This window comes from Poecilia latipinna, unplaced genomic scaffold, assembly GCF_001443285.1.
Source record: "Poecilia latipinna isolate Pla-1442-1.1 unplaced genomic scaffold, P_latipinna-1.0 Scaffold300, whole genome shotgun sequence".
In the NCBI taxonomy this organism is placed as follows: domain Eukaryota; kingdom Metazoa; phylum Chordata; class Actinopteri; order Cyprinodontiformes; family Poeciliidae; genus Poecilia; species Poecilia latipinna.
Window position 1 is genome coordinate 444,615 of NW_015112916.1, and position 15,794 is coordinate 460,408.

The following is a 15,794-nucleotide window of genomic DNA, read 5'->3' on the forward strand; positions in this document are numbered from 1 at the left end:
TATATATATATATATATATATATATATATAATAAAATTAAAAGGTACATTGTAGAGTTATGTAGTGTTATGAGTTGTCCAACCTCACAGCTTCCACTAGGTGGCGGTATGTACATCCGGAGTTGCTTGCAATCCATTAATAATGATAAGAAGAAGTTAGGGTTGGCCCTAATCCTATGTTTAATAAAAAATTAAAAAAATAAAATACAGACAGATTTGCTCATATGATTATAGGAAAATATGTGTTTGTACCATTTGAAAATGTGTAATATTTGTATTAGTAGTAATAATAATAAATTACGGATTGCACCCGACAAAACATTAGAGAAGAAGAAGAAGCTTACGTCATCTGATGCGACACTTTCCACAGTTGGAGCTGGTGAGTAGCCCCTGAATCTGTCAAATAAAAATGTAGTAAAAAACCCAAAAGACCGAAAGTGTACGTTTATAAATCTGCTGATGGTAGTTGTATGAGTTAATGTTAGCGAGTCTGTGCCACAGCATGTGTTTGTACAGATTTAGACAAGTTTTTAACCCTATTTGGTAGAAAAAATACGCGGGAAGCTCGCTAAAGTAGCCTCTTAAAAGCCAGTCAGGTTCAAATGTAGTTGTCCTTCATACCTTTAATAACAATGTGCTAAAATTGTGGGTTTTTTATTATTATTTTATGCTTCTCGGTGTTACAGTATCTCTGTCTTCCTTCTGTTCTCTCCCACTTTAGAACCATGCCTAAATATAAGAGCAGTGTCCGTTGTAGGACCAAAAAAATAAAACTAACTCGGAAAACCATCGGTGCTCGGGAGAAATATTCCTATATTCCGTCACATGCAGGCTCATCTGACACCAACACTGTTTTTCCCGCATCAGATGATATTTGTACTGAAAACTCAAAGGAAGAAGGGACCGCGTATACCAGGGCAAAAAGGAAGGAGCTGAGCCTATGGGATACACTAAAAGATCAGGTCTTGGAAGAGTCTTTAGATGAGCAGAGCATAACAGAGCCTATGGGTTTGACGGAAGTGCTGTCAAGAGAACCGACTTCAGATAGTATGCATTTAAATAAATTAATGCATTATGCTTCTTTTATGTTGATTAAACGACATTTGTCAATAAATGACTTCTTTTTCTTTATTTAGATACTACGAATGTTTGCAACATCTGCCACTGTCTTTTCAGTGATGAGAAAAAAAATGCCAAGAAGAAGTGGCGTGAGTGGCGACGTTGCAACACATGTGAGCAGTGGTCACACCTGGCATGTGGCTTCAAGAAAAACTTGTGTCGTCATTGTCAGACTCCCAGAAGTTGAGCCTTGTTATGTCTTTCAGAGCGAAGGTGAAACATTAACATGTTTAACGTTGAAAAAATTGTCTTATAGTACTACTTGGTTCTTTGCTGGAATAATGAGAGGGTGACTCGCTGTCCAAAGTGTTCAAATCTGTATGTTCGAAGATACTGTCCTACATATGATATAAGTAGTTTCTGGCTTATTAGAGTTCATGGATCTCCATTGTGCAACATCTTCAAGTCTGTGAAATCATTCACTTCTGTTTGCAGCTAAAATGTAAAAGAAGCTTTTATTGGAGATGTGTTTGTGTTGTGCTATCTGTCATTAAACATGTTTTTTCAAAATGTATTATGCATCACTGGGACTGCAAAAAAGACACTTCTAATTTGGTCACAGTATTTGTGACATCTGTTTATCAGAAAGCTGTCAATGTTAGCATTTCCTGTAGTTTGTCTTAAACAATTGATAAATGCACAATGCATCAATAAAAGCTTTTGTATGTATAGATATTCTGTCAAATGTGAGTGCTTTAAATAGTTAGAGAAACATTTGGGTATGAAACCAACACATCAGTGAGCATGTTAGCTGAACTCATTACTTTTGCACTTCAACAGTTTCAACATGGTAGCACAGATAATACCCTTTAGCAAAAGAATGGGTAAGATCTGATAACCACTGATAATCGCCATTCTATGGGATGATAACATCCGAAGCAGGTGGTTTGTTTACTTATGTGGTGTCACGACTAAAACATTTCTATTTTTCTTTTGAAAGCCTTTCCTTTGAATTCACAACCACATAGCAACATGTCTGCAGAAAAGCCACTACTGTGTACACTGAAAGTAGTTCCTAATTGATTCAGTACATTTACGTTCTTCTTTTTGCGGTTTGGTTGTTTGTCCAAGAAGGACCAAACAACCACTGAAAGCCTGCAATAAATTGAGATACATTAACAGGAAGCAAATGTTTGACAGGATAATTTCCTTCTGTGAGAGAAGAAATTGACCCATATTGATCACTTTTACATGTATGCATTAATGTAAAGCTTATATAATTGTTTTATTTTCTATGTAGCCACTATCCATGTTTGGTGCAGTGCTCAGTGTGTGGCTAATTTGATCATAAAAATATATGTGAAATAATATTATTTTAAGAGAGTTTGCTGTTTCAAGCCTGAACATCAAAGAAACAACAAAAAACACCCACATGTTTATTATTTAGCACTGATTGTTTTAAATGAATGTTTCAAATGTCTACTCTGTTTTTATTCAGAGATTAGCATTTCCATGTTGAAGAATCAATCAATCAATCAATCAAATTTTATTTGTATAGCACATTTCAGAAGCAAGGCATTTCAAAGTGCTTTACATAATTAAGAAACAAAATAAAAACGGTATGTGACATTAAATAAACAGTAAGAAAGAGAAAGAGATTTTGGAAAAAGAAAAAAAAAGAAAAAGATTAAAAAAAAGATAAAATCATACTTTTATTATGGAGTTTAAGTGCCTGCCGTCGCCAGACTCCACCGAAGAATGGAAAAATGTCTTACAAATACTGATCTCAGAGTCCACATTAGGACATTTCCATACAAAAGTTAGTGATTGATTACTGCTGTTTGTAAAAGTTCACAATTGCAATTCTAACAATTCCAGAATATTTTAGTTTCTTGAATAGCTAATAGTAGTTAGTTCTTTAGCTTTTCTTTCAGCTTTTCATCCATGTCTTGAAAATCTTACATGCTTAAACTGGAGGCAACTGGACCTCTCTGGTTTCTAGAAGACATCACAATTCTCACACAAATAATTCAGTTCTAAACATGGGTTGGAACTATCAGGCACATAATTTATGGTCAGAACAGTTTCACTGTTTGAGAGCATCAAGATCAAAAGAGTCCCTGTGCCATACCCTCTATTCGATAACATTTTTGGGTCATTGTCACTAGAGGATCCAAATGTGTCACCTAATGCTGCCAATGTGTGAATGGTTTTGGTCACATACTTTAAGGTGTGAATAGTGTTGAACTTAAAATAAAAAATAAAAAAAAGCATGTTCGTTTAAGTGAGAAGAGATCAGAAAAATACTTCTCTCCATTGCGAATTTAATGAGGACTCACGGCTTGGTAACTACAGGTCTCTCATCGTTCATCATTGTTCTACCTAGTTGATGATGTATGAGGATTTGCTAATTTCATTCTATGAAATTCACAGTGATAAAACACTATAGTCTGTGTGTGTGTGTGTGTGTGTGTGTGTGTGTGTGTGTGTGTGTGTGTGTGTGTGTGTGTGTGTGTGTGGTTGATGCTTCTGCTGCTGTGTGTGAGTGTTAACAGAGAAGCAAAGCTCCTAGCCGTGGGGTTGGAACAAACATCTATTATTCTGGGGCAGAAACTTTGTTGACGTACAATCCAGCTGTATTAATTCTCTCTTCATAACTTTCTCCCCCTTGGATAGACACCAGAACCTCTGGATTAATACTCACAATATTCTGTGAGATTATCACAGCAACACTTTCCCTAAACAATATTCACACCCTCCTAAAAAGATAACTCTTTTTCACCTTAACCATGTGTGTAAGTTGCCTGGGGATACAAGTTAAGGCTTCACCGCAAGCAGACTGGAGAAGATTCTCTGTCATCCAGGATATGGTGATCTTTACAGTACTTACAGTAAGTAGAAGGCAACTGGACTGTTTGCTCTTGTTTCCTGAAGATGTTTAGGACATATGAGTAAGCTTAGCTCAACTCAACATTTTGGTCAATGTAGCTTAATAATCCAAAAGGGTTTCTGATGATACCATGTGAATTGTGAGATGTGATTTGTTGTAAATTCACCTGGAGAGAGAAGTCAAGGCTGCAGAATGGTACTTCTCCATGCGTGTGGCACTGCCACACACATGCCACACTCAAAGTTAGAACCTCCCCAAAATCAACCAAAAATCCCTCCATTCAGTTTTCCGTTATTATGCTTGTACAGTAAACGAGCCAGACACTTTTCTTCCTAAGATGATTCCAACATCTGGTTTGGGATTTGAGGAAAACAAAGAAGTCTTACCCAGTGTTATGGGTATGCATGTGTGTGGTAACCTGTGCGTCACTGAGTAGAGTCCACGGGAAGCAATATTAGAGTTTTGGGAATCGGAGTTAGGAGCTGGAAAAAATATCACAAGAGATACAAATGTAATGCTAATCATTTCTTTATACTGGCCTCCCTCATTATATTTCAGATAGATGGGGTTAGGGGTTATGCAGTAAAATTGAAAATCAGCCTTGAGGTTGCTTGGTGAGCTCCAACTTTCTGAGTCAGAATTTTAGCATTACTGAACCTTCTTACTGCTTTTCTGATTTGGAACTTGGGAAATTCAACTTTTGAATGTTAATATAGTGTACAATAACTCTCACCTACTCTTAAATGGGTTTTATGTCACCATATTTTTGAAGATTTGTTGATTATTCCTGTTGCTTCTGCACATTTTCATCTCCCTTTTTCCTTCCACTCAACCTTCCATTAATGTATCCGGATAAAGCAACCTGTGCGCAATCAGTCTGTGCAGCCATGTGCATCTGTTCAATGCCCTCCCCATGGAGGGCGTAACTCTGTGACATTTGATAATATTCCAAATTACAGAGTTGCACCTGTAGATCACAGCACAAAAAGTAAATTTCGGCTCAGTTTAAAAGTTTATAGTGATCAAGTTCAGTCCTCACAGAGCTCGCAGCGTTTTTGATGGACAATAATCTTTATTTTCAAGGTTTGCTAGAGTCTGGTTAACGGGCCCTATTAGTATTCCCGTCCCACGGGCGCGCAGTGTTGCCAACCACAGAGCCACGTCAGGCCTGTAGCAAGTGCTCATCTTCGTTCTGCCTCTCCAAGGTTAGAGATAGGCCCGCCCGACTGGGAGGAAGCACTCAAAGAAGAAGAAGAAGAAGGAGAAGAAGAAGAAGAAGAAAAAGACACTCGGAGCCGGACTGGAACTCCGACGCCAGGGATCAGTTTCATATTTTCTCCTACACAGAAGCTCAAAGTGTAGGCTGCGACTTTATTCTCAGCGCACGCAGACGGCGTTATTTGGTCCGCACAGAACAGAGGAAAATATTTTTAATCGCCCGGTGCTTGATGGAAACGCGCAATCATAAAAAATGGTTGCATTTGGAGACCATCCGTGAATGCGATCTGACATCTGTGCGTCAGAAAGGACGCTTCTGCAAACTGGACTCCTAGCCGGGTGTGAAGAGTCCTCGTTATACACCTTTATAGCGGCGCGGGAGTGAAGGTGACTTGAGCCCCGACGCAGTCAAAGCAATGCGGAGAGGAGCCACAGGCGCTCATCCTCTACTTTTCCTGCGCCCTTAGGCTCGTCTGGGATTTCCCTCCCCTCCTCCCTCTCCTACAATAAATAAAGGTAGCGACAAAGAGCAATAAGAATAAATCGAGCTTCAGTTGTCGAAGGTGAACTGAGTCTATAAGGAGAGAATAAGGTGAACGGCAAAGGGTGCATGGTGGTGAGGTAGAAGGGGAACAGCGGTGGAGGAGTTTTTAATCATTAGAAATATTTGTGGCTGGAGTCGGACAGAATCGTTCCGTTTTGGGGCTGTTTTAATCGTGGATGTGTATGCATGAGTTCTGCATCGAATGGGCGCAAAAACCGCCCCAGATCCGCCGGGAACATCTTCCAGATCGGCAAGCCTCCGTACCGAGACCCGCAGCGGAGGGAGAGCACCGAGAGTACCCGCAAAGCCCAGCGCGCCGTGGCCGACTGCAGAATGGTAGGTCTGCGGCACGTCAGTGTCTGCAAGCCGCTAAAAAAAAAAAAAAAAACGAGTGCCAAGATTTCTTTTGCTGTTTGAAAATTGAATATCCTGCGCATCTAGCACGCAAAAATGAGTGACTTTACCCAGGTCTGCCTAAAAATAGCCGTATGCATTTACACTTAAGCCAAACAGAACACCTCGGCGTGCAGACGGACTGTGTGATTTGCATTTAGAGTGTGGAAAAGAGATAGGTGCTTATGATTTGGAGCTGATTTGCTGAGAATTTTAAAGAATTGATTGAATTACATGAACATATGTGCAGATGTTCATAATCATGGCACATCTACCTTGTGTTTTAACAGAAATGATCAAGCCTTTGCCATACATCGCCGATCGTCATGCAGTCTTCTCGTTTTCAGGCAGGATGTACAACACGAGCAAAAATACCTGTGCCCCAATACGCTCACCAATCTTATTTCTTCAGGCAACCAAATTAAATAAAACACGAGTTCACCCCCCAGGATATATATTATATATGGGTGCACTCACTCTTGTCTATATAGGCTGTTCTAATGGCGATGCTTCACAAATCTTCAGTCACGTTTTCCTGACTTTGTAACTGCAGATGTACAAGTCTGCACATTTTTTTTTCGTTTGCATACTGCAGCTCGTTTTCCACCGCTACTCGGGTTTAACATCTCAGACTTTTCTGCTGCAGTGACAGGACAGGAGCACAAGTTTTCTCAAGGAGGTGCTGGTCCATGAGTCACTTTTGCTGCCCCACTCCCACAATTTTATAGTGTTGATGCAGATTTCAGATTAATAGTGACGAGCACATTACCTTCAAGGTTTATACTATCCAAACAAAACAGAGTTTTTTTCTGAAATAACCTCTTGTTGAAAGGTTTTTTCTTTTAAATCACAATATAATTTCCTAGCATGTCTGCACCCATATACAAAAAAAGGGACCGAAATCTTGTAGTAACTATGCCAGACCTGAATGCAGTGCTGTAACATGGTCATGAAAATAGATGTTTATAAAAAAGAAGGAGCAGAGGAGCATTTGCTTATAGTTGCTGTTGTTTTCCATCTGTGCTTGGGGTGGAGCGGATGGCTAAATGTGGGGTCACAATGTCATATTTTTCAAATTGTGGCATATTGGAATACAAATCCACCAATGCAAATCATGCAAACTTAAGCTTGCTTTTTAAAACTTCTGTTGGAAATTTATAAAATAACCGTCCATCCATTGCATATACTCATCTATCCATTTTAGGGTTGGAGATGTGAGGTGGCTGCCTGTAATTGGGAGGATGCAGCAAAGGTCCCCAATCCTGTTTTAGGTGTTTCCCTGCTACTGCACACCTAGCTTAAACGAATTGTTGATTAACAGGCTTCTGTAACAATTGCAGGCATACAAAAAAGGTAATTTGAGTCAGCTGTGCTGGAGTGGAGAGGCATTTAAAACATTGGGCAGTGGGCTCTGAGGACCAGGGTTGAGGTTCACTAGCATACATCATGAAAAGGACAACGCAGAGATCAACTTAGCAAACAACTATGCACTCTTTCCTTTAATTCCTTCATAAAACGGTTTGCCTGTCTGTATGGAGGGGTTTTGTGGTATAGGAAGTGTCCCCCCTGTCTCCCCATTAGTTATAACCACTGGACACGAGATTGTAGTCAAGGACATATTTTTTGTCACCATTCTGATGTGCTGCTGTTTAATGTGTCACTTGAAGCTCAGATTAATGATCCTTTTTGTCTCAATTTAACTCAGATCGTCCAAGAATTCAACACACTTGTGGCTTTGTACCGTGAGCTGGTCATCTCCATCGGTGAAATCACTGTTGACTGTCCTACTTTGCGGGCCGACATGCTGAAGACCCGAACCAAAGGCTGCGAAATGGCAAGGGCGGCACACCAGAGTCTCTCCTTGATTTCAGGGTGAGTTTGCTGTCCATGGTGCTGAAAACGATCAAACATGCCACACTGTCGGAATTTGGAAAGTGGTTTACTTTTTTTCTTCAAAGCAAACCCCTTGTTTGCATAAGCGTCAAGATTGTTGGCAGGTTTGTTTCGTTTACCTCAGCTCCTGTAACAGAGACAGGATAAGGCATAACTGAACTAAGCAGCTGCTTTTGGTCCCTCTGGCCTGTAGATGTGCTAGACATCTCACACTGACTACAAATGAAAACATCAAATTTATTGTCATGTTTTCTAAAAACTAAACACACATATTAAGCAGTTTAAAAATTTCAGGATAAAAATTTCAGAAGACTTATTAAAACTTAGGTAGAGCCTGTAGTTGCCAGCTGAAGAGAAATGCTGTTTTTAGTTTGCAAACTGCACTACCTTAATGTACATAAGACAAGGAGCTTCTTTATTTTACACACTACGACTGTCTCTGTTTTCCATGCAAAAGTGTTTCTCAAATTGTTAATCACCCATTCATGTGAGCCAGGTGTGCAGCAACAAAAACATCAAAAACATGCAAGTCTGAGTATCAGGGTTTGGGACTTCTACTTTAGACCACAATAACAGTAAGATGAAAAATATTTGCAGTTAAAAAAAACACATATACTGTAATTATTTCATTGATTGATTTATGGGGGGCTGCAAACATCCAATTAAGCATAACAATAAATTAATAACCTTTAAAAAGGCAACACAAAAAAACTAAATGTTTAAAAGGTTTGTGCTTAATAGCTTATCTGAGTGAATGCATCTTTAGTTAGCTTTTGAAAAGCCCTGGTTCAGCAGTAGCACAAAAATCAAAAGAAAGTTAATTTCCGGTCATGGGTGCCACCATCCCATAGTGTAAGCTCAGTCCTTGGAACATCCAACAAAAGATGTCTGAATGACCTGAAGGATATGCCACTCAAACAAACACTTAAAAGTCCAGTTAAATAAGGTCTGAGGTCATTAATGGATAAAAAAAATAAAAAATAAAAATCTAAGTTTAATATTGGTTGTAAAACTAATACGACGCCCGTGTAAAGAATAAAAAATAGTAATAATATACACGCGTCAGGACGTCTTAGCTAAAATATGAGTGGCAAACAAAAACATTTTGTTATAAAGTTAATTTTCCATCCATCCATCCATCCATTTTCTTGACACCCTTGTCCCTTAGTGGGGTCGGAAGGGGTGCTGGTGCTTCTCCAGCTAATGTTCCAGGCGAGAGGTAGGGTTCACCCTGGACAGTTCCGCCAGTCTGTCGCAAAGTTAATTTTCCTCCCGACTTAATATTAAACCACAAAATTTAAGGGTGTTGACACACAAATAATCAAGCTTGTAAAAACTAAAACTAAAATGTATTGCTCCTGTGTTCTCCGGTGGATGACGGGCTTTAGTGGAAACGAGGCCCTGACTAAAATTCTGGCCAGGACCCAGGACAATCTTGAGCAGCCTCTGCTCTATAAACATGCAAGCATTAGCCCACTCCATTAAACACACTGAGTTTGAGGGAAAAACAGAACATGAGATCAGCTTTTAAAAATCATCTGTAATTTGCAAGCGGAAGAGCTTTTCCAGGAAACGATCACCACACCACGCTGTAACCGATCACTTCCATTTAGCTGTGGCTAATGCACAAAGTGGAGTGGCAGTGGGATGCTTCCCTGGATGAATATTTGAGAAGATATTATCAATGGTGTAAATCCAATGATTCCCCCCCCCCATTCTTTTAATACATTTAGTACATTAATACATTTTATGCTTAGTTCTGACTTAATTTTATTGGCTGTTTCTTTGTTCTGTGATTCTGTAAGGAATAGCTCTGCTTATTTTCCTCTCTCCTAAGTGGTCATTATAATACAATTCTTTGGTATCTTTTTTTTTCTAATAATATCATGGATGCAGTATAGGAAACATCAATGCTAAGTGGTTACAGTTTAAATTAGTTTCCTCTTTGTTGCCTCAGAGTACATTTTTATTATAAATGTACACTTTAAAACAAATCTGGAGAAATAGTGGTAACAGAAAGCTGAAAAGGCCTCGTTTGATGAGCGGTTCCCTTCAATACTTGTGCCAGTGGATGAGGGGGATTTTAAGATCCTCTGAGGCGTAAGATGCCAGCTGCCTTGGCACCATCAAACTTACTTAAACAACAATTGGAAAGATTGCAGCCAGTGGTGGGTGAGAGGAGAGGATGTCTGTAGTTCAATGTCGTTGCCAATGTCCAATGAATGTTGGAAAGGCCCCAGTATTAAGTTTATTGTTCTAATACACCCCATATTCTTGCCTGCCTGTGATTGGTCTGTAAAATCCTTTAATGAGCTTGCACTATAATTAGCATTTTACTAGAGAAATATAAATTTAGCTTGTTTGATTCTTAGATCATTACATTTCTCATCTTTCAACATTTATAAAACCTTTCATTAACAGTTTGGTGCTTTAGCTTTACAAATGCTCACATATTTAGTAGCCACTGATTATTACTAATCTTGGTTTAATATCAACTGGATACTTTAAATCAGGACTGGCCAGTGGAGTTGATTTGTTGCAGGAAGGTGAAAACATCTTTCTATGAGACATTTGTCCATGCAAACATGAATATTCTCAAGATAGTCCAGTTGCTTCAAATAGGAAGAAAACGTGCATGTTAAAATTATTGGCACCTCTCACTTGCCCTCAAGAGTGAGTGAGGATGCATATTTGGTTGCCCTGTGATAGACTTGCCATCCTGTCCAGTTTCTTCTCCACCTCTTGTCCATTGACCACAGGAGATAGCAGGTATGGGAAATGGTTGAATAAAGATGTTACTTCTAGACAGAAAATACATCGACAAACTTTTATAATCATTTTCTCAAAGCCCACAATTAAATAATTAGCTGAGTAATGCAGAAAACTTTTTTTTTTTTTCCGGCATATTTTTCAGCTATAAACATTGAAAATGAGTAGAACCTTTATTTCCTGCTGTTTCACCTTCTGAAAAGAGATGATACTGCAATTTTTTTGGAGGCTACTTACTACTGATAACATTAACCTTTTTTTTTTTTTTTCTAAACATCCTTGGATCTATTGTCAAACCCTGACAAAAACCCATGTCAAAGACCTGGACAAAGACAAAAAACTTACTGTAAGCTTTTTGCTGTGCCAACATTACTGTGAGTTAATATTTTAAGTTGACCTGGTTCAAACCGTTCACAGCTATCACTGCCTTGCTACAATCCTACCATGATAGGTGTTCTCAGTGTCTTCCTAGATGATGCTGCATCACTAACGGGACAATGCACTACTGAGGTGTCAAAAGGAGACGTTTGAGGCATCTGTTATTTAGTTTGTATAACAACCTCTCATCTGTGCTTGGTAATGATGTTGATGTTCAAATGTATGCTGATGATACAGTCATTTACACACAGGATAGACATAAAATAAGCGGCAGCCATATTGTCAGTAGCAATGGATTGGAGTTCAAAATGGTGTGGAAAACATCAAAAATGTCTTTCTTCAAAAAACAAAACAAAACAAAAAAACAAAGTAATTGATAAAGGAGAAAAAAACATCTATTGATGAGTATAAACATCAGGGAACTCATTAGAACTCTACTATTAGGTTTTAAAATATATTAACTACTGCTCTAAAATAAAATTTGTCTAACTTTTGATGCATAAGAGACATGCTATCCATATGGATGGATAAATACTCTAACATTCCAGAGTGATATGGGACACGTGAATTCTTTAAGCATAGCCTTTACACATTCTGCAATGACACCTTCATATTCTCATGTTCTGTTTTCAGCTCTCCAAATATGACAATATGTAGCTTTTGACTTTCCCTGCTGCTTCTTTATGTTACAGAATACCATAGAGTGCCCATAAACATATTGCTCCAAGACCTTTAAAATGGCATAACTGTCGGCTGTAGCCAATAATGTTCTTTTTGCTTTCACTATTTGCCATTTCAGGCCAGAGGACGGGGAAATCCACCCTGAGATCTGCCGGCTTTTCATCCAGCTGCAGTGCTGTCTGGAGATGTACATCACAGAGATGCTGAAATCTGTCTGCCTGCTGGGATCCCTGCAGCTCCATAGAAAAGGTTAATGCACATAGACTGCATGGCGGTTAATGGGTAACGTAAAATCAAGTTTAAAAAAAAAAAAACTTGAGATAATTAACCATAAAGTATGAAGCAAATATATTATTTAGTATTTCAGAATGAATTTTGTAGTTTTTTTTTATGTTTGTACCAATTACCACCTTTAGCTTATGTTGCATTAACTTAACTGAAGGTTTAGTTAGTTAACCTTGAACTTAGCTAGAAGTTAATATAAGCTAAAGGTGATAAATGATAAGGGATCAGATTGCAAACTTTTCTTCATCGGCTTTCTCATTTTCAGATTTTTTACATTTTGGATATTAAATAAATCGTATCAAACTTATTGTCTTTGTGCTTTAGGTAAAGATTCATGTTGTCCTCCTGGAATCGACAGTAAGACGGAAGACTCTGACATCCCCATCCTGGAGGACACCTCTTCTTCACCCACTGATTGTCCTCAGCTCTGTTGGCTGGTGGCCACTGATATAGAAAACATTGAAAAGTATGTTGAAAAATGTTTTCTGAGAACAACCTGAACTTTTTATGTTTTTTTTTACGTAGGCCTTCAGAACTCTCCTCACATTTAGACACAAAGTAAAGAAATAATACTCGAAAACATATACAAAGCAGCCCTGTGATTTTTTAATTTATTGTATGCTTAACTAATTTAAATGTAAATGAGAAAAAGGTTTTCAAAGACGTTATATAAAGTTGTTTAGTGGGAGACCTGTTTTACACAAGGAGCAAGCTGATAAAGTCTACCCTATGAAAAGCCTCATCGAAAGGACTTTAGGATATTCTTTATAATACTGCAAAGAAGTGATTCATGCTCACTGGATTTTTTTCAAAACTATCTCTAAAATCTTTGTCCAGTTATAGTCATAGAGGAATCAGCAGATGTTTTCACAGCATGTCCGGTGGTTTAATATGGATGTTGAATATTCATTTTAACAATGTAATCAAATCCACAACCGAAGATACACAATAAAAACTTTGGACAATCTTTTATTAAAAATGTTCTGCAAAATTTACTAAAATTGCAATTTCTGCCAACAAATTTTTCGAGTAGGTGTTCAAAACTTCAACTTGATGTGATTGAAGGAAACTGAAGAAAACTGGAGGCTATTTTAAGTTGGGTTGGCTCTCGAGAATTGAACAAAACATGAGTGTGGCTTCACTTTAATAAAAGAGCTGTCCAGTCTGGCCCATTCAGCATTTGCAGCCAAAATATGTTGTACAAAGGAGAGAGAACGACCATAATGTGATAACGGAGACATGGTTTGGAATAATAGAGTGGTCTGTCTTTGAGGTACTGCGTCAAACTTCCTTTGCTGCTGCTTCCTCCTCCGGCTTTGACTACCCAGCCTATAGCACAGGACTGCCTGACTCCATTCACAGTTGTTCTTTTTTGTTTGTTTGATTTTCTGCACCAGAAAATCAGCAGGAACTCAGTAACCTGCAGCATCAGAGACATATGTGTAAAAGTTCACCCCTGTGAAAAGAATTCAAAACATTTACTGTATATTCAAGTACATATGTGTGATATTTATAGAGTTGGAAGTAGTTCAAGGAAATAATTCCTAATGAAGTTCATGAAAAGTAAAAATGGAGAAGTTGAGACTATTTTAACCAGACAAATGGTTATATGTAGCTCCTTTGAACCATCCTGACTTCTTTTACTCTGTCTCTAAATAGAATCGGAATTGAGAATAGTTTGGAACCGGAATCATAAGTGGAACCAGAATCGTTCAAATTCAAACGGCGCTCAAGCTCAATTTTAAGTTCCACATTTCAGTTACTCAAACTTTTGTATTTTTACAGGGACATGAGAGATATGAAGAACCTTCTAAGTAAACTCAGGGAGACAATGCCTTTACCACTGAAGAACCAAGGTAAGGGAAAGAGTACGCCTCATTTAAGGCATATGGACACCAAGTTTTATTCAGTAGAAAATAAAAATAAAAATGCTATCCATATAATCTTGAGAAGTCCTAATAGGTAAAGAACGATGGGATTTCCTTGCCTACACTGTATACAAATGGTATGATATATTCAAAACTTTATATATGGTGTGTAAATATACATTGTATATTTATATATTGCATACAAAAATATGCCAAATACAGCCATTATAGTTTGTGTGACTATATACCAGAGCATATCCATGATGCTGTGGGCTGCCTCACAAAATCAATTTCCTTAACTCTCAGTCATCTCAGTTCCCAGACATAAAGCCTGTAGTGAACCTACACAGTAAGTTTCAGAAAATAAAGCATAAGAGATGACTCAGGATTCATAACAATCTACAAAATATAACATTCCCACTTCAAGATTATGCAACTGTAATGAAATGTTTAACTGTTGTTTTTTTTTTTTTTAAGTTATATTATCTAGACATTTATGATCACTTCGACTATCATCCATAAACTAGTCTAGGTAACAATTAAATGTGTTTATGTTCATTTATTTTGCCTTTGTTAAAAAGTAATTATGCGTTCTTTTCTCCAGATGACAGCAGCTTGCTGAACCTGACTCCCTACCCTCTTGTCCGACAGAGGAAAAGGCGTTTCTTTGGGCTCTGTTGTCTGGTAACCAGCTAAAGTCCCCACCTTCTAACATAGGAGGCGACAACAAAGACACCATCACCCACTGTCTGTCACCACTCGTGTCTCCCACCGATCTACTACTGCCACTTTCAAATGTATTCTCTTTTTTTTAAAGGCTGCCCATTTTATAATTTTATTTTGTAATACAAAGGAGAATTGTAACTGCAATGTAATAAAAATAAAACACCATAATCATGTATTTTAAGATATTTTGCAGCTTTTTTTTCTCTCTCTTTTTTTAGTAAATAAATCAGCTGCTTGTCTAATTTGAAAAAAAAAAAAAAGAATGTGAGCTTACATGAAACAATGTCATTGTTTGATTAATATCACAGTCCCGAATGAGTGAAGTAAGGATTCATGTTTCAAAAAAAGGGAATTTAAATGTCTGTGTTGTCAGAAATAATGTGATATGACTAAAAGCGATCTGAAGAATCAAAGGCCAAACGCCCAGAGATGGTGGGATGCCTTTGTCAAATATTAGATGACAGGTTTGTGCAGAAAAGTTGTTGTGTATTACAGTCTCTGTTTTCTGTTTCTTGCTGTTTTTGTTCTTACTGTACTTAATTTAGTCTTCCATAAACCAAGAACCTGTACTCAGCTTAAACTATCCAGCTTCAAAATGGAATATATGAGACATTATTCAAAGGAAAAGTTATTTGCACACAATATCTATCTATAAAGACGTTAGACTTGTACATACACATACTCTTTACGCAAGGCTCTTAATTATTTTCAAAGCTGGAGGTGGTTAGCATAGAGAACCTGTTTTGGGGTAGTAAATGAGGGAGGATCTTGTACTAACTGAGGTATAATGGAAAAGGAGAATGTGATAATAAAAGCTGTAACAGGTCATTTTACATTGTTAATAAAACTTTGTTATTGAAACCACTTAAATGGTGTGTCACACTTGTCTTACAAGTAATACATCAAAATGTCCATAGGGTGGAGACAGAGAAACAAAATTGAAAGACTATAAGGGGTTTATTGTGAACACAAATACATGAACAGAATATATGTATCATATGTCATTTTGCTACAAAAGTAACTGCACATTTCTGTTGATATATACATAATGGCATCTGACCTATTAGGTGCTGTCATGACCCTTGGGATAT

General features: G+C 37.8%; 1 protein-coding gene and 1 long non-coding RNA gene across 2 annotated transcripts; both read left to right on the forward strand.

Moving 5' to 3' along the window:
• The first annotated feature begins 98 nt into the window (after nt 1–98).
• LOC106948664 (uncharacterized) lies at nt 99–1,784 on the forward strand. The gene is made up of 3 exons (XR_001425223.1): nt 99–378; nt 981–1,046; nt 1,136–1,784. It is a non-coding gene; the product is annotated as an uncharacterized LOC106948664 (long non-coding RNA).
• Nucleotides 1,785–4,950: 3,166 nt separating this feature from the next.
• rgs7bpa (regulator of G protein signaling 7 binding protein a) lies at nt 4,951–15,573 on the forward strand. Its single transcript, XM_015034490.1, has 6 exons — nt 4,951–6,046; nt 7,809–7,975; nt 11,943–12,073; nt 12,434–12,575; nt 13,895–13,965; nt 14,582–15,573. The coding sequence occupies exons 1-6, from the start codon at nt 5,897–5,899 to the stop codon at nt 14,671–14,673; spliced, it is 753 nt and encodes a 250-aa protein (XP_014889976.1). The 5' UTR covers nt 4,951–5,896; the 3' UTR covers nt 14,674–15,573.
• Nucleotides 15,574–15,794: the final 221 nt, after the last annotated feature.

Coding starts and splice junctions, on each gene's coding strand:
- rgs7bpa (XM_015034490.1), top strand. CDS start 5,897: ATGAGTTCTGCATCGAATGGGCGCAAAAACCGCCCCAGATCCGCCGGG. Junction 6,047..7,808: donor CCGTGGCCGACTGCAGAATG/GTAGGTCTGCGG, acceptor AATTTAACTCAG/ATCGTCCAAGAATTCAACAC. Junction 12,074..12,433: donor CCTGCAGCTCCATAGAAAAG/GTTAATGCACAT, acceptor TTTGTGCTTTAG/GTAAAGATTCATGTTGTCCT.